Source organism: Choloepus didactylus, chromosome 18 (genome assembly GCF_015220235.1).
Source record: "Choloepus didactylus isolate mChoDid1 chromosome 18, mChoDid1.pri, whole genome shotgun sequence".
NCBI classification, from domain to species: domain Eukaryota; kingdom Metazoa; phylum Chordata; class Mammalia; order Pilosa; family Megalonychidae; genus Choloepus; species Choloepus didactylus.
Window position 1 is genome coordinate 1,409,176 of NC_051324.1, and position 16,962 is coordinate 1,426,137.

Genomic DNA, 16,962 nt, shown 5'->3' on the forward strand with positions numbered 1-16,962 from the left:
TGCCTGAGGCGAGCTCCCCCCACCTCTCTGGTCTCCTTTTCCTATACACCCCCTCCCAATTCTCTGGGGGCTTCGTGGAGGGGTGGCTGGTGGGTGCTCAGCTCTGGGCCCATGTCCCTCCTCAGGAGACCTTGCGGGAGAGGATCTTCACACCCCTGACGGTGGAGAGCGCAGTAGATGCCAGGTAAGCCTTGCCTCTCCCAACCAGACCCCCAGACCCCAGCCCCGGCTCCCCTGTGCCCACCCCAAGCCACACCCACCAGCCCCGCCTCCCCTTGCCCTACCCACCCCAAGCCACACCCACCATCCCCGCCTCCCCTTGCCCCACCCACCCCAGCCCCGCCCCAACTGTGCCCGCCCCAAGCCACACCCACCATCCCCGCCTCCCCTTGCACCACCCACCCCAGCCCCGCCCCAACTGTGCCCGCCCCAAGCCACACCCACCAGCCCCGCCTCCCCTTGCCCCACCCACCCCGGGCCAGGCCTAGCCCCGCCCCCTCCATGCTCCACCCACCCCTGCAGGGATGCCATCGCCAAGGTCTTGTATGCGCTGCTGTTTGGCTGGCTCATTGCCAGGGTCAACGCCCTGGTGACCCCACGGCAGGACACGCTTTCCATCGCCATCCTGGACATCTATGGCTTCGAGGTGGGGGGCCACGTGGGTGGGGAAGGGAAGGGGGCTGAGGGGTGTGTGATGGCTGTGGCCTCATCGGCTCCCCTTCCCGTCCCCTACGATCCCTCCCCCACCCACACGCCCTCCACCTGCAGGGACCAGACTCGTGCCCGCCCTCAGAGCTCCCAGGTGGGCTGGGTGGGGTGGGGTCAGAGCTCTGACAGGAAGCCAGGGACTGGGGGAGCCCCGAGGGAAGGGGTCAGTCAGGGAAGGCTTCCCGGAAGAGGAGGAACATCCCCGCACTAATTCCTTGAGGACCAGTAAAGGCATTCGGGGGAGGAACAGCATCTGCCAAGGCCTGGAGGCCTGCTGGGACGTGGGGTCTGGGCGGGTTGGGGGAGGGTGGCCGCTGTGTTGCGTGCCCGGTGGGGGAACTGGTGGGAGACCAGACGGGATAATGGAAGTGAAGAGAACACTTCCATAGCACCTCTAGGGCCAGGAGCTGTCCTAAGCACTTTGTTTATTGACTCAGTCCTCCCAACAAGCCTGTGAGGCCCCATTCGACAGATGGGGAAACTGAGGTACAGAGAGGTTGCCCAAGATCACAGAGCTAGACTGGGGCAGTGCCAGGATTTGAATCCAGGCAGAAGGTTCCAGAGCCTTTGCCTTTAACCACTACCTCCGCTGTCTCTCGTCAGGACCCCAAAGGCGGGTCTATCCTGTGTGCAGTGGGAGCCACAGAGGGTTCCGAGCAGGGGCTGTGGTCAGGCCCACAGAAAGCAGGGAGGGCCCTGGGCCTAGGCTGGAAGAGGTGGGCAGGACTCATGGCCAGCAAAGGTGAGCCCCCAGCTCCGGCCGCCCGACTCTCACCATCCACCTGGCAGGACCTGAGCTTCAACAGCTTCGAGCAGCTCTGCATCAACTACGCAAACGAGAACCTTCAGTACCTGTTCAACAAGATCATCTTCCAGGAGGAGCAGGTGCAGGGCCCATTTGCTCCTGTCCCTGTCCCACCTGCCCAGGTGGCCCCACAGGGCTTCTTGGAGAGGGATGCACGGGCTCTTTCCAGGACAGATCTGACGTCGGTAGTCAAATGGGGGAAAAGGCCTTCTAGGCAGAGGGATCAGCATGTGTGATGGGTTGTTCTGGAGGGGACTGTGCAGGGGTGCTGAGCTCAGAGTCAAGCCCCCTCGGGGGTCCCTCCTGCCCTTTGCAGGGCTGTCTCAGGTGGAGGGAGCAGCGAGGCCCTGAGATGGCCCATGTCATCCGTTAGACAGTGAGCTCTCTGTTCCAGGAGGTATGCAAGCAGAGGGAGCCCTGGCCAGGCCCCTCCAGGAAGATTCAGCCCCCACATATCTGGCTAGGTGGGAGGCAGGGGGCACAGGGCAAGGAGCCTGAGCCCCCGCTGGCCCTGCCCACAGGAGGAGTACTTCCGCGAGCAGGTCCACTGGCGGGAGGTCACCTTTGCCGACAACCAGCCCTGCATCAACCTCATCTCGCTGAAGCCCTACGGCATCCTGCGCATCCTCGACGACCAGTGTTGCTTTCCCCAGGTGCCCTCGTCCAGCACTGAGTCCTCCATTTCTCTCTGCTGTGGCCTGGGGATGGGGGTGTGGGACACCAGACCTGCCCTTGACAGCCAGAGAGAGGGCCTTTGGGAGTCCAGAGGAGGGGCTGCACCAGCCTGGGAAGTCAGGGAAAGCTTCCTGGAGGAGGTGACCTTGGCGCTGGAAAACATAAAGTACACGTAGGTGGGATGAGTGCTCTAGACAGTGGGACTAGAGAGTGCAAAGGCAGCTGGGCTGGAGGAGAGGCAGCTGGGAGCTGAGTCAGCCATGCCTGCTTGCAGGGGTCCACTTAGACCTCAGGCTCCTGGCTGAGGCACTTGTCGGCTCTATCCCCCTACCCCACCCCCCATCCCAGGGCAATGGGCAGCCACTGGAAGCTGTGAGTTGTTCTTCCCTGGTGCCCGCTGGAGACCAGTCACGGTGGAGGATTTGCCACCAGGCCAGGAACAGGGCGTTCCCCCCAAGTGCCCACACCCCAGCCACCCAGTGAACCCTGTCTGCCCCCAGGCCACAGACCACACGTTCCTGCAGAAGTGCCACTACCACCACAGCGCCAACCCACTCTACTCCAAACCCAAGATGCCGCTGCCCGAGTTCACCATCAAGCACTACGCAGGCAAAGTCACCTACCAGGTGAGACCCAGGAGACAGCCAGCACGGCCTCACGGGCTGCAGCCCCCATCCCTACCTGTTGGAGCCATGGAGGCACAGTGTGTGCTCCAGAAACAGCACCAGTTATGTCAGGCCTGGGCTGTGTGACCTTGGGCAAGTCGCTTACCCTCTCTGAGCCTATTCCCTCACCTGGAAAATGGAGGTCATGATAGTGCCCATATTATGGTGTGGGTGTGGGAAGCCTGGATAGGTTAGAAACAGATGAACAAATAGCTATTTTCTGAGGCACCTCTCGCCCTGGAGGTGTCCCAGGCCAGTTTTCTAAGCCCCTGTCTCCATCTGGGCCTTGTTTTCCTTATCTGTAGAATGGGCACAGGACCGTGTCCCCCACTGAGTTTAGGGGCCAAGACCAGGCTGGTCGTGGCTAATGACCCGCCCCCTCCAGGAGTGGGGAGGGTGGGGGGTTTCGGAGTGGGGGGGTCCAGTCCTTTGGAACAGGCAGGGCCGGGGTCACCCCTCTGGCCCACCCGCCGGAGGGAGAAGAGAAGGGAGGGAACGGCCTGGAGGGCGCAGGCTGGGGTGGGATTGTCCCTCTCTCCTGCCGGCCAGGCTGCGGGATGAGGGGGTCCGGCCCAAGGTCCCCCCGCCCTCCGCTCTCCTTTATTCAGGTGCACAAGTTCCTGGACAAGAACCACGACCAGGTGCGCCAAGACGTGCTGGACCTCTTTCTGCGGAGCCGGACGCGAGTGAGCGCGCCCCGCCCCGGACAAGGTTCCGCCCCCGGAGGCTACAGCCTGCTGTCAGGCCCCGCCCCTGTGCCGCGGCCCCGCCCCGGGGCTGCCCTGTCCTGGCTCCGCCCCAAACCTGGCTCCGCCCTCACCCAGCCCCGGAATCGGGAAGGTGGACCAGCCTTGCTCCTGCCTCGGCTCACCCCAACCTCGGCGAGGCGGGGCCCACCCGGCCCTAAGCCTGCACCCGGCAGGTTCCTACCACAGGGTCACCTCCAGGCCAGGCACAGTCGGGGCCAAGCTGGGTTCTCCAGACTGAACAAGAAAAAAGGAAACAGTAGCAGCCCAGTCATGGGAGGGGTCCCTTTGGAGGTGCTGAGTGCCCCGTCTTGAGAGGCATGCAAGTCAGGAAAACTGAGACCTTGCGGAGAGGGCTCGTTTTCGGATCTTTCGGGCCCAATGACTTGACTCCTTTCTCTCTTTCTCTTTTTCTTTTGCTGTTTGTTCCTGTCTCTTGGCCCCCACCTCTCTGTCTCTGACTTCTGGGTCTCTCCCAACTGCCTGTCACCCGTCCCTCGGGGTTTTCGCCCCTGCCCCAGGTGGTGGCACACCTCTTCTCCAGCCATGCCCCACAGGCCGCCCCTCAGCGCCTGGGCAAGAGCAGTTCTGTCAGCAGGCTTTACAAGGCGCACACGGTGGCTGCCAAGTTCCAGCAGTCACTCCTGGATCTGGTGGAAAAGATGGAGAGGTGGGCCCAACAGGTGGGTGGGGCGTGAGCCTCAGCCTGTGAGCGCTTTCTCTCCCGCCTCACACTGCCCTCCTGACCCTGCCCAGGTGTAACCCCCTGTTCGTGCGTTGCCTGAAGCCCAACCACAAGAAGGTAAGTGACAGGTGAGGCCCCTGACAGAGCCCAGTCCTGCTCCCCATGCTGTGTGACCTTAGGCAAGTAGCTTTGCCTCTCTGGACCTCCATCTTCCCAGCCTACCATGGGAACTCTTCACCATTGATATTGCCTTTGCAAACTTCCTATCTGAGCCCTCCTTCCCCAGGAGCCTGGTCTCTTTGAGCTGGACGTGGTGATGGCCCAGTTACGCTACTCAGGGGTGCTGGAGACTGTGCGTATCCGCAAGGAGGGCTTTCCGGTGCGGCTGCCCTTCCAGGTGTTCATCGACAGGTACCTCGATTGGGTGTTTCCTGAGCTCCACAGACCTCCCAGCCCCGCCTGTGGCCCCAAGAACACCCAACCCAGGCAGAACAGGGCTTGCCATGCACGGTTGCTCAAGTTGTACACTATGCAAGCCCACTCCATGCTAGCTGTTACATGGTAGATACATTGTTGTTTTGCATTTTTTCATCTCTGTATCATATCTTGGTTAATTCCAAAGAGGGGTGATTTTTATAGTTACCATGACATTTCCAACCGATGGAAGCAAAGTGTCTTCTTGTTACACTGAAGTCATACACTGATAATTTTCTGACACCCAGAAGTAAAGGGTCTTGAGAACAAAGTGCTTTTTTCTGAGAAGACATTATGAGTGGAGCCACCGGGCCTCCTAGAGACGGGGCCTGGGGGTGGTGACCCTGTTGTCTAGTGGGCCCCTGGGATAGGTCCTCCAGCCGCAGGCTGAGCTTGAGACCCGCAGGTACCGCTGTCTAGTGGCCCTCAAGCATGACCTGCCAGCCACTGGGGACATGTGTGTGTCGGTGCTGAGCCGCCTGTGCACGGTCATGCCAACCATGTACTGCATCGGAGTCAGCAAGGTGAGCCCGGCAGGCGCCAAGTTCTGGGCCCCCAGCACATCCTGTCAGAAATGCCCAAGCTATGGGCTGCGGCCCCAGAGCCAGTCCAGATGAGCTTTGAAACACAAAGTACCCATCCTGCGCCCGACCGTGACGCGGGGCCCTGGCTTCCCACCTGCTGACTCGCCTGCCTCCCTTTTACCGCCTCTCCAAACCCAACCCATCCTTCCAGCCGGCCCCAGGAGGCTGCCCTGTCAGTTCTGTCGCTAGGAACCTCTAGGGAGGGAAGGGCCCCCCCGTCCAGCCAGCTGGCCCTTACCTGCCCTGGTGTCTGCTCCTGTCCCCAGCTGTTCCTTAAGGAGCATCTTCACCAGCTGCTGGAGAGCATGCGGGAGCGCGTCCTGCACCTGGCGGCCCTCACGCTGCAGCGCTGCCTCCGGGGCTTCTTTATCCGGCGCCGCTTCCGCTCCCTGCGTGGCAAGATCATTCTGCTGCAGAGCCGGGCCCGAGGCTACCTGGCCAGGTGTGGCCCCAGAGGCAGGGCTCCCGGGGGCCCAGCAGCCAGGCTTTGCAGAGGCCCCGCCTGAACACAGAGAGTGAGCTCCCTGTCCCTGGAGGCATGCAAGCCAAGGAGGCGGGCCTCTGCAGGGAGGGCAACCGGATTGGCTTAGTGTTTCTGCTTTCAGGTGCCCTTCCTACCCTTCCGGGCCCTCGGGACTGGTGGGTAGGCGTCCATTTGTTGAAGGGGCACCCCCCACCTCTCGGGGACCCTGAGAGGACAGCTCGGTGGGAAGGCCGTGGCCCGGGCAGGCTTCATCCTGGCCCTGCCATCTCCCTCGTGGGCGACCTGAACCCCGAGTGCAGTGTGGGCACCGGCTCCCAGGCAGGCAGGGTGGGCGTCCCCGCCGCCCTGCAGCCCCTGCCCCTGACCCCCCAGGACGCCCCCACCCCTCAGGCAACGCTTCCATCAGATGAGAAGGAGCGTGATGAAGTTCCGGTCGCTGGTGCACGCGTACGTGAGCCGCCGGCACCTCCTCAAGGTACGGGCCTCGCTCCCCCTCGGGGCTCCGGGGAGCGGGAGGAGGGGTGTCGGCCCCCACGGGAGGCTGCCGGCCCCAGACCCCCTGTGTTCACATCCCCACCTCGCCACGCTCCAGACTCAGTCTCCCCACCTGCCCCTGGCCTTGGAGGAGAGAGCTACGTGATTGGATAAATGGGTCTCCATGGGAAGGGTGGGGTGGGGGACTCACGGCAGGGGCTCCAGTTACTGGGCACGATGAGGACTCAGAGACCCGAGCGGGTCTGGGTGCCTCGAAGCCGGTGTTGGTCCAACGCCACCCAAACCCACCGCCGCAGAGACACACAGAGCTGAGCTCAGAGCGCTGAGGAGCCGCAGAGCTTTGGTTGACGGTCTCCGGGGGCCCCAGAGCGGGGGTCCCATTGCCCACTGCTCAGCTGCTTCCCCAAAACCTTCCCTCTGCGTCTCTTGCTTTCCCCCGTGTCCGGCTCCCACTGCCCCGTGCCTCCTTCTCTCTCCTGCTCTCTCTCTCCCTCTCCCTTCTCCGGCCACGCCTGCCTCCCCCGTCCCCATCTGGGAATGGGGCAGCAGCCACCGCTTAGCGGGCAGGCTCGGGGTGACAGCTGCCACCGGGCCGGGGCCTGCCATTGCCCCTCCCCGCACTGCCTGCCTTGACCACCTGCTGTCCTGCAGCTGAGGGCAGAGCGGAGACGCTGGGCAGAGGAGGCGCGGCTGCGGGAGCAGGAGGTGGGTGCGGGCTCTGGGAGGCAGGCAGTGGGGGGCCGGGGCAGGCCAGGCCCCTCACACGCGCTCCCCCATCCTCACCCAGGAGCTGAGCAAGCGCGAGGTGGTGGCCATAGGGCACCTGGAGGTGCCGGCAGAGCTGGCTGGGCTCCTGCGAGCGGCGGCAGGTACGGCACAGCGGGGGGTGGGGGTGGGGACCCAGGCAACACCAAGGAGGCACCCTGATACCTGTGCTCTCCCCAGACCTCAGGTCAGCCCCTGCGCCCCAGGTGGCTCCCGTGCGGACACCCCGGCTGCAGGTGGAGCCCCGGGTCACGCTGCCCCTGGACATCAACAACTACCCCATGGCCAAGTTTGTCCGGTGCCATTTCAAAGTAAGAACCAGTATAGACGCCTTGTCCTCACCCTGGGGGCAGGGTCCTGGCCATGTCCTGCAGTTCTAGGTACGGTCCCTTTGGTTGCCAGATCAAGGGGGATCTGGAAAGGGCTCTCGGGGCTCAGGCAATGGCTCTTTGCCAACCAGTCTGGAAAGATTTCAAAAATTTAATAGCCAGCAGAGCCCCCACATGTGAGCCATGCCCATCTAACTTGCTGCCTTCCGGAAGGGTCCAGAGTGGGGCTCACCCTGTCTCCACCACTGGCTCCTGAGGGCTGGGTTCTGCCCCTCTCCAAGCTTTAGTTTCCCCACCCATACCTTGGGGACCAAGCCCCTGCCCCTCAGGCTCTCGTTTGCCCAACCAATGCAGCAGGGTGGGTCTGCGACTCAGTCTCCCCATGTGCCTGCCCTGGGCCCCCAGGAACCTGCCTTTGGGATGCTGGCAGTGCCCCCGAGGACACCCCTTACACGGCTGCCTCCGGAGCTCCACGCAGAAGCTGTGAGCATCTTCAAGCTGGTACGAGCCTGACCCAGGCCCCCTTCTGATGTGTAGCCCCCAGTGAGGACAGGCTGCGAGGCCCCCAGTCCTGCCCTCCTGGCCCCCACGACCCCAACACATGAGCCCCACCCCTTTCCTTCTGGATACTGGCGGCCTTTTTCCTCCCAGCCATCTCCGTGGCAAAAGGCTGCATCAGGACCTCCCCAGAGCCTTATGGGGACACCAAAGTAGCCCGTGGTCCTCTCCTCCAGGACTTCCCAGTCTGATGGGGGAGGCAGAGGAGACCTGGCCCATGAGAACCCAGTGTGGACAGAGGGAAGCACAGGGGCTGGAAGGTCCAGCTGAGGTCCCTAGCCCAGCCCTGGGCAGTCAGAGAGGGCTTCCTGGAGGAGGGGGTATTTGAGCTGGCATGGAAGTCAGACTTTTCCAGGCAGGGAGAATGGAGAAGGCACTATCTGCAATGGAAATTCTGAGTGGTCAGAACAGAGAGTCAGGTGGGCGAGGGTGAGAGGAGTTACACAAGGGCTGTGCACAGGAGAGAAAGTCAGCATTAACCTTGGATCTTGACTTTTCCCAAAGTTGGGATGAACTGCCTGGCATAGACTATGGCAGGCATATTGCACACAGGGAGGCTTTTATATGGGTGGGGGGACAAATGTTTGAGTGGGGGGAGCCGGCAGGAACAGCTTTCTGGAAGCCCCAGGAGAGTCCTTGTTGGGCCAGATCCTGCGTTTCATGGGGGACCCCCAGCTGCGTGGAGCCCAGGAGAACACCCTTGGGAACTACGTCGTGCAGAAGGGGCTGGCGGTGCCCGAGCTGCGGGACGAGATCCTGGTGCAGCTGGCCAACCAGGTGTGGCGCAACCCCAACGCCCACAACGCCGAGCGGGGCTGGCTGCTGCTGACCGCCTGCCTGGGCAGCTTCGCGCCCTCCCCGCGCCTCAGCAAGTACCTCCTCAAGTGAGTGGGCCGGGCGTGAGGGGCAGGGAGCCTGCAGCCGCTCCCGAGCAGGCCAGGAGTGAGCGCTCGGTGCTGGGGACTCCGGCAGGCAGCTGGCCAGGGGCTGTCCTCTGCATTCACGGGGCCCATGGCAAGGACACAGAGCAGAGGGTGCGTGAGAGGCAGGTCAGACTGGACAAAGGACTTCCCCAGTTCTGAGGGTGGCAAAAGCGGGGTGTGGGGAATTTGGAAAAGGCATGTTGACTGAGGAGAGGAGAGGAGGGTGGTTGAGAGCATTGACTGCGGACTTAGTCTGAGTTCAATTTCCAGCTCAGCCATGTCAGAGCTGTGTGATCCTGAGTGGGTTATTCAACCTCTCTGGGCCTCCGTTTCCTCACCTGTAAAATGCAATCATGACAGTGTCTGTGTCAGAGGCTGCCGTGAGGCTTCAATCTGTGAAGTGCTGGGAATAAAGAAGAGCTCAGGGAGGCGCCTGGGTGCAAGCCCAGCTCTGATCTTCACCTGCTCTGTTGACCCACAGCCAGTTGCCGGCCCTCTCTGTGCCTGCTCCCTGCCTGGCCGGTGGGTAGCAGATGGGCAGCTCATTCGGCCAGCTGTGTAAAGATTCTGTGGCAGCTGTGGCCAGACAGAGGGCTGCCTGCCTGTTTCCCTGGGGCTTCCTGGGGCATAGCCCAAGGTTCCCTCTTGTAGCCACCCTAGAACCTCTCAGGGGCTGCCACTGGCCAAGATGGGGCTCCGTGGCCCTGGATCCAGAGGGGACCCTCACAGCTGTCTCTTGTACAGATGAGGCCTTTGAGGTCCGGACAGGGCAGATAACCCACCCAGGGCTGCCTGGTGAAAGGAGAGCAGGGATGCAAGCCCAAGCACGTCTGGTTCCAGAGCTCAGTCTTGCCCCCACTTTGCTGCAGACCCCATGCTGTCAGTGGCATTCTGCTCCAACAAGCTTAGTTGGGCAAACCTGGAGGCTCTTTGGTCTATCCTTGGACCTCTGTGCTCTGGCCTAAGATACTTCTGGGCCAGCCTGGGGCCCTTTCAGCTCAGCCCCAGAGCTCTGGGCTAGCCTGAGACCTTTTTAAGCCTTAGCCTGGGCCTTTGTGGCCTCACCACGGAGCTTTGGGCTAGCCTGGCTCCAACTCGTCCCCACAGGTTTGTGTCCGATCACGGGCGGAATGGCTTCCAGGCCATGTGCCAGCACCGCCTCATGCAGGCCATGGGCCAGACCCAGCAGCAGGGCCCCGGGGCTGCCCGCTCCTTCCCCCCCACGCAGCTCGAGTGGAGAGCCACGCATGAGAAGGCCGCCATGGCGCTAGACGTGGGCTGCTTCAATGGTGAGCTGCCCTAGCCCACCCCACCCCCCAGCCCTCACCCCCGTCCACTCCTGGAGGGGCAGCTGGATCGGCAGGACCCCGAAGCCCTGGGTCGGAGGGGCCACAGGAGCTCTGGGGCGGGTCTAGAGCAGCGCAGGGCCCGCTCACATGTGGCTTTGGAAAAAGACAGTGTGGGGGCAGTTGGGGGGAGGTGGGTCCAGGGGTCTAGGTTAAGAGCTGGGAAGCCCGAGAGGGGGAAGAGGGAGAAAAAGCAACAAGACCAGATGATGGACACCCCCAAACTGAGCCGGCACCTGCCGCCTCCCCAGGGGACCAGCTCTCCTGCCCCGTGCACCCCTGGAGCACGGGAGAAGAGGTGGCTGGAGACATTCTCAGGCACAGGTTGGCTCCTGGACTGCCCCGCCCAGCACCTGCCCTCGTGCACCTCGATCAGAGTGGGGGGGGGCAGGAGCAAATCCCCCCGGGTCCCGGGGCTTGCACTGGTCATGCTCACATCCCAGGGCCTCCCCGGGCGGTGCGGCCTGGCACTGTGCTTCGTTTCCCTCCCTCCCGCACGCTGTCACCAGGGGGCTGGTGGACGGCTGGCGGGGCTGGACGGTGGCCATGCAGAGCGGGGCCCGGTGGGTGGAGCTGGCGGGCCACGACTACATCCTGGACCTGGTGTCGGACCTGGAGCTCCTTGGCGACTTCCCGCGGCAGAAGTCCTACTTCATCGTGGGCACCGAAGGGCCCACAGCCAGCAGGGGAGGCCCCAAAGTGTAGGTAGCTACCCGGGCACCCCCTCGCACAGATGGTCTCCCCAGCTGCAGGCAGAGGCTGCACCCTCAGGCTTCACGGTTCTAAAGGGGGTGCCTTGTAAAGGGAGAGTCGCCCAATTCCAGGGCACAGAGGAGAATTGGGGGGCAGTGTTATGGGTGGGTTGTGGGTCTCCCAAGGGGTTGGCTTCTCCACGCCCCCTTTCCCACAGGGTGTTTGGGAACAGCTGGGATTCGGACGAGGATGCGCCTCTGGGGCCCCAGGCCCAGGGGTACATGCCCAAAGTGCCCGACTCCGACGGGTACTGCAGCCACAACGAGGAGGGTACCAATGGGGAAACTGAGGCCCAGAGAGGGACGGCGACCCCCCAAGGTCAACCAGCTGTGGCCGCTGCCTTTGTGGGGGGGTGGGGGTGGGGAGCCTGGGGGCTGTAGGGGGGTGGGGCGGAGTTCAGTGGGAGGGAAGGACTTGACTTTGCTGTGTGCTCCGCGCCCACCAGACTCAGACAGCTCGGGAGAGCCGGCCGCGCCCCGCAGGGGGCTGGACTGCTACCTGGACAGCCTCTTTGGCCCCGTACTGTCCTGCGGGGATGCGGTACGGGGCGGGGCGCTCGCACACACTCCTGTCACTTGGGGTGACATGCGAGCCTGTCACAGCCGGGGCCACGGGGGTGGGGGTTCCATCTGGGTCTCTCCTTGGGGATGGGCAAAGGATGGGTGTGTTCTACAGTTGGAGGGGTTCCTGGCTGACCCCAGAGGGACCCCACAGCTAGAGGTCCAGGACCCCCTAGCCTGCCTCTGGTGGGAGCTGGCCCCTGGGCCACTGAGCTCTCTCTCTCTGGGTGGGGCTGGCCTCAGTATTGGGTACCCTCTGGTCTCAGATTTCACGAGACCCCCCCTCAGTCACCCTTGCCCACTGTGGGGACTCCCAGGGGTCTTTCCATGGGCCCCTGACATGCTGTGCATCTCCGAGCAGAACTCAGCCCCTCTTTGAGCCTCAGTTTACACCTCTGTGAAAGGGGGGATGGGCTGGGAGCTCCCAGCGCTGCGGGGCACGTGGTGGAGGCTGAGCAGGGGCCCGATGGGGGGAGGCGGCGGTGTCAGGTGCCCGTTGCCCTGGATCTCGGGAGTGCAGGACCGAGGTGGTCACTTGAGCTGCCCGCTGTCCCCAGGACCTGGAGAAGCCAACGGCCATTGCCTGCCGCATGAAGGGGGGAGGCCAGCCTGGTGGAGATGGCAACAGTGGCAGCAGCACCAAAGACCCCCCCAGGAGACCCCCAGAGCCAAAGCCAAGTCAGTGTCCACCCAGGGCGGCCCCAGGGGTGGGTGCGGGGGGGCACTCGCTGGTTTTCAGATGCTAGAATGGAGGAGGGGGTAGAGGGCCCAAGGGGCCAGTACGGTTGAAAACTCCCACATACCCCACTCCCGTGCGCTCCCCTGGCCCCTTCAGTCCCAGGCCTGGACGCCTCCACCCTGGCTCTGCAGCAAGCTTTCATCCACCAACAGGCCGTGCTGCTGGTGAGTGCGGCAGGGTGGCTGGGGCAGGAAGCCCTGGGAATGGACCTCCTGGTCACCCTCGCCACCTCTCCCCAGGCCCGGGAGATGACCGTGCAAGCCCTGGCGCTCCAGCAGCAGTCCCTGGGCCCCACCCCGAGCTCCTTGCCCCCTGAGGTGAGCCCGGCTGCCCAGGGTGAGGGGACCACCTGGGCACAAGCTGTAAGGGGGCATGCTGTGCCACTCCCAGGCATCTCTGTCCCTCTCTGATCCTGGGAGACAGCCTGTCTTGGGCAGAGCCAGGGTCCCTGAGAGGAGGGAAGGGGCTGGTGTGTCCCAGGCACCCACCTCAAGCCCTGCTCTCCACAGAAACCCCTAGCGCCAGAGGCCCGGCCCAAGTCTGTGGGCACCGGCCCCCCGGCCAAACCCGTGCTCCTGCGCTCCGCCCCAAAGCCCATGGCCCCGGCCCCCCGGACAAAGGCCCCGAGGCCCCCCACCAAGCCTGTGGCTGCCCCCATTCTAGCTCAGGACCACGCTTCCCCAGAAACCAGTGAGTGCCCCGTCCTGGCCTGGGGGTGGGGGTGGAGCCGGGCCTCTGCGGGGACAGCAGTGACGGTGACTGTGCCCTCCCCCGTCCCCTCGCCCTGCAGCCTCGCCCGCCCCAGAGCTGGTCCGGCACTCGACGCTCAACTCCCAGCACTTCCCTCAGCCCACACAGCAGATCAAGGCCATCGTCCGGCAGTACCAGCAGCCGCCCCGCGGTGGCCGGCCCGAGGCCCACAGGTCAGCGCCAGTCTCCAGCCGCTCCCATGTTGCCTCGGTGTCCCCCGTCCGTGCGGGCCGGGCCCAGCTCCCTTTAGGGAGAGCATTTCCTGGTAGATGGAGCGAGATGAGTCATGGGACAGAAGGTGGCCCGGACCTCCGAGTGTGACCTCAGGCTGGTCCCTGACCCTCCCTGAGTCTCAGTGTCCCCATTTATAATGACGAGGTGGGGAGGTGGGGGGAGAAGTTCCCTCCTGTGGGAATTCATGGCAGGTATGGGGAGGTGCAGTGCTCCCCCCACCACAGCATGGCAACGTCCCGCAGGAAGGACGGTGGGAAGGGGTTTGTGAAGCGGCCAGACCCGCACGAGGAGGCCCTGCTCATCCTGAAGGGGCAGATGGCTCAACCGGCAGCAGCACCTGGCACCCAGGTGAGGGACAGGGGCAGGCCAGGCCCGGGAGTGGCCTCAGAAGCCAGCTGTTTCAACAAGCCCCACCCCTGCCAGCTGCCCCCTCCACAGGGCCCACCTGTTGCCCCTTGAACGCTCTCTTTGGGTGGGGACAGGTGCCCAGAGAGGCCATGGCCCTGGTGAAGCCGGTGACCAGCGCCCCGAGGCCGTCCATGGGGCCCACCCCAGGTGAGGGGGCTGGGAGGGAGGGAGGGCAAGCGGGCAGGGGGTGCGAGTGTCCGTGGAAGTCCTCGTGAGCACAGGCACACCCCATCCGTGTGTCGGTGGCGTGTAAACTTCCATATCCCTGACAAGTGTGTAATCATCCTACAACATCTAACCCCAATTATAGGCCAGGCCTCCCTCGGTCTATACCGTCAGTATACACTAATTTAATCCTCACTAAAACCCTTTAAGGTGTGCCATTTGTGTCCGCATGTTACAGATGGGGAAACAGAAGCACAGAGAGGTTAAGTGACTTGCCCAAGGCCACACAGCTCAGAAGTGTCAGACGGGGATACAAATCCAGGCCTCTCGGTATCAGAATGGGAGCCCTAACCTCTCCCCTGTCTCACAGCAGCCAGAGTGGGCCAGAAGCCCTCCATGGGCTCCTTAGGATAAACTTCAAACTCACTGTGGCCCATGAGGCCCTGAGTGATCTGCTTACCTCCCCGACTTCGCTCATCTCCTCCAGTGCTCCCCTTGGTTCACTCTGTCCCCAGCTCTTCCTGGAACACGCCAAGCCCACTCCTACCTCGGGGCCTTTGCACTCGCAGTTCCCTCTGCCCCGAAAGCTCTTTGCACACATCCTTGCATGCCTGGCCCCTTCTCATCATCCAGGTCTCAGCTCAAATGTCACCTCCTCTGAGAAGCCTGCCCAGACCACCCTGATTGGAGGACCCTCACATACTGCCCACCCCCAGACTCTCCCCTCATCACCCTGTTTTATTTCCTCCCCACTTCTTAGCACTGTTTTCTCCTTTCTAAAGACGCTGTTTTCCACACTTCCCTGAGACGCTAAACTCAAGATCAAGTGCCTGTTCTAGACACGGCACCCTCAGCCCCTAGCATGGAGTGTGTATACAGCAGGCGTTCTATCCATGTGTGGGATGAAGGGCTGCACCAAATGAGTGTGCGTGGGGGCCCGCACGAGCAGGTGTCTGCGGACGGGGGGCGCTTGTGGCCCGGTCCCTTCAGCACAGGCCCCCGTGTCCTTCTCGCCCCCTTGGGTCCCGAGGCGCAGCCCTCACCCCCGCCGCGCGCTCCCCAGCCCTGCCCTCGCGGTCGCTGGAGCCCCCGGAGGAGCCCGTGCAGACGCGGCTGCACCGCCTCGTGAACCCCAACTTCTACGGCTACCAGGACGCCCCCTGGCGGATCTTCCTGCGCAAAGAGGTACCCGGGGCGGGGGCCGGGCCAGGAGGGGCGGGTCCCAGGTCTGGGGCGGGGCCGGGGCGGTGCTGGAACTAGTGGGCGGGGCCAGAGGCGGGAGAGGCGGGGCTGTGGGTTGGGGCTTGGGGCGGAGCTGGGTGAGGGGCGGTGGGGAGGCGCCCGCTGCAGCCCTGTCCCCGCAGGTGTTTTACCCGAAGGACAGCTGCAGCCACCCCGTGCAGCTCGACCTCCTGTTCCGGCAGGTGAGGGCTTCTCTTCCCCCCTGCCTCGGTCTCCCCAGCAGGACAGTCAGTGGCACACAGAATGGCTGGCTGCCAATTCCGCCTCCTTCACTCTGGGACTTGGGGTCCTTGGCTGGGGTGCCGGGCTGTCCTACTGAGCCCTCCAGCCCCACAGACAGGGTCAGCGAGCCCCCAGTTTGATCTGACCAGAGTCACAGCTTGTCCAAGCTAGGATGGGACCTGGAGATCAAACCCAAGCCCCACAGTATAGATTAGGGAGCGGTGGCGTGCGCCTTTGCAGGTGAGAAGAAAAGGAGAGGAGCCCTTGAGGTGGGGTCTGATTGACACAGAGGATAGAGTCTACGGATGACCCCCTTGTTACGTAACTGGGACACCTCCTCCCCACGTTCCCGCTCATCCCGGAACAGTCTGGCCTGTGTCCCTGGCTGGGGTGTCGCATGGCCCACCTGCGTCCTGCTCGTTCCCGCAGATTCTGCATGACACGCTCTCCGAGGCCTGCCTGCGCATCTCCCAGGATGAGAGGCTCCGCATGCAGGCCCTGTTTGGTATTGAGGGGGAGGGAAGGGGTGGTGATGGGGGGCAGCCAGCCTGAGGGAGCCCGAGGCTCACAAGCCCAGCCCAGGTCACCTCCCAGACCCCCTCCTGCTCTGCCCCGGCACCCTGGGCGGCCAGGCTGGCTGCATGTTGGAGCTCGCTTGGCCCCCACCCCAGCCTGGGTCTCAGTTCCCAGCATGCACAGCGAGGACACCCTCCTTGCTGGGTGTTGCTTGGGGGCAGGCTCCTGACCCAGCCCCGGCTTCCCTTAGCCCAGAACCAGCTGGACACGCAGCGGCCCGTGGTGACGGAGAGCGTGAAGCGGGCCGTGGTCAGCCTTGCCCGCGACAGCTGGGAGGTCTACTTTTCCCGCCTCTTCCCCGCCACGGTGCGAGCCCCACGCCTGCCCCCAGCCTCCTCCCAGGGGATTCCGGGATGAGGCTAGAAGACCCTCGTGTCTTCCAGGGCAGCGTGGGCACAGGCGTGCAGATCCTAGCTGTATCTCACCACGGCATCAAACTCCTGAGGATGGTCAAGGGCGGCCAGGAGGCCGGCAGGCAGCTGCAGGTCCTGCGCACATACAGGTGACCGGCAGGGGACGGGAGAGGGCCACCCGGAGAGTGGGACTGCGGGCCCTGCGGACAGCTGCTTAGGGAGGTCCCACGGTGGGCCAGGGGCCGTGCGCAGCCCATTAATTGAGCCCGTTTTAGAGATGGGGAAACCGAGGTACAGAGAGACTCTCGGGTTACACATTCGGGACGGGGTGGGCGAGGAGCCCACTCCCCAGCCTGCCTGCACAGCGGCGCACGTGTGTGGTGAACAACCAAGTTCTGGGCGGCACGAAGGGAAAGGGTGCTCTGTCCTCGGACTCCCGCCCCTGCCAGCAGCCACATTTTGTCCTTTATAACACGAGGACGGGGTGGCACCTTACTCACCCATTGGGTGAAAGCTCCTGACTTGGAAAGATGGAAAGCATTTGGCCAAGGGGTGGAGGAGACAGACTTGTGTGGGCAAAATCTGGGCAATTGGCCCAAATGGCAAGGGGTGGAGAGGGGCTGGAGGGCCGGTCTCCAGGGCGATAGGAAATGAGGCTGGAGCCACCCATGGGGGCAGAGGGGAGGGGTCCCGGGGGGCTGGTGTGATGGGCTGAGAG

The 16,962-nt window shown here is 63.6% G+C and overlaps 1 protein-coding gene and 1 long non-coding RNA gene across 2 annotated transcripts in view; one reads left to right on the forward strand and one right to left on the reverse strand.

Moving 5' to 3' along the window:
- The window catches only part of MYO15A (myosin XVA), a 50,712-nt gene that overhangs the window by 15,543 nt on the left and 18,207 nt on the right, over positions 1–16,962 (forward strand). Inside the window, 34 exon segments of the mRNA XM_037808220.1 lie at positions 126–184; positions 523–646; positions 1,498–1,593; positions 2,035–2,166; positions 2,689–2,814; positions 3,462–3,539; positions 4,121–4,269; positions 4,356–4,401; positions 4,571–4,695; positions 5,165–5,282; positions 5,609–5,784; positions 6,217–6,301; positions 6,973–7,026; positions 7,109–7,190; positions 7,267–7,397; positions 7,821–7,916; positions 8,622–8,857; positions 10,004–10,185; positions 10,494–10,566; positions 10,752–10,943; positions 11,153–11,313; positions 11,441–11,535; positions 12,113–12,233; positions 12,391–12,458; positions 12,534–12,611; positions 12,804–12,984; positions 13,085–13,217; positions 13,521–13,626; positions 13,761–13,833; positions 14,915–15,036; positions 15,216–15,275; positions 15,745–15,820; positions 16,082–16,197; positions 16,275–16,393. Coding sequence (XP_037664148.1) covers positions 126–184; positions 523–646; positions 1,498–1,593; positions 2,035–2,166; positions 2,689–2,814; positions 3,462–3,539; positions 4,121–4,269; positions 4,356–4,401; positions 4,571–4,695; positions 5,165–5,282; positions 5,609–5,784; positions 6,217–6,301; positions 6,973–7,026; positions 7,109–7,190; positions 7,267–7,397; positions 7,821–7,916; positions 8,622–8,857; positions 10,004–10,185; positions 10,494–10,566; positions 10,752–10,943; positions 11,153–11,313; positions 11,441–11,535; positions 12,113–12,233; positions 12,391–12,458; positions 12,534–12,611; positions 12,804–12,984; positions 13,085–13,217; positions 13,521–13,626; positions 13,761–13,833; positions 14,915–15,036; positions 15,216–15,275; positions 15,745–15,820; positions 16,082–16,197; positions 16,275–16,393 — 3,869 coding nt within the window.
- On the reverse strand, positions 1,117–6,113 carry LOC119513225. Its single transcript, XR_005212576.1, has 2 exons — positions 5,581–6,113; positions 1,117–2,340 (listed from the first exon to the last, which is right to left on the reverse strand). It is a non-coding gene; the product is annotated as an uncharacterized LOC119513225 (long non-coding RNA).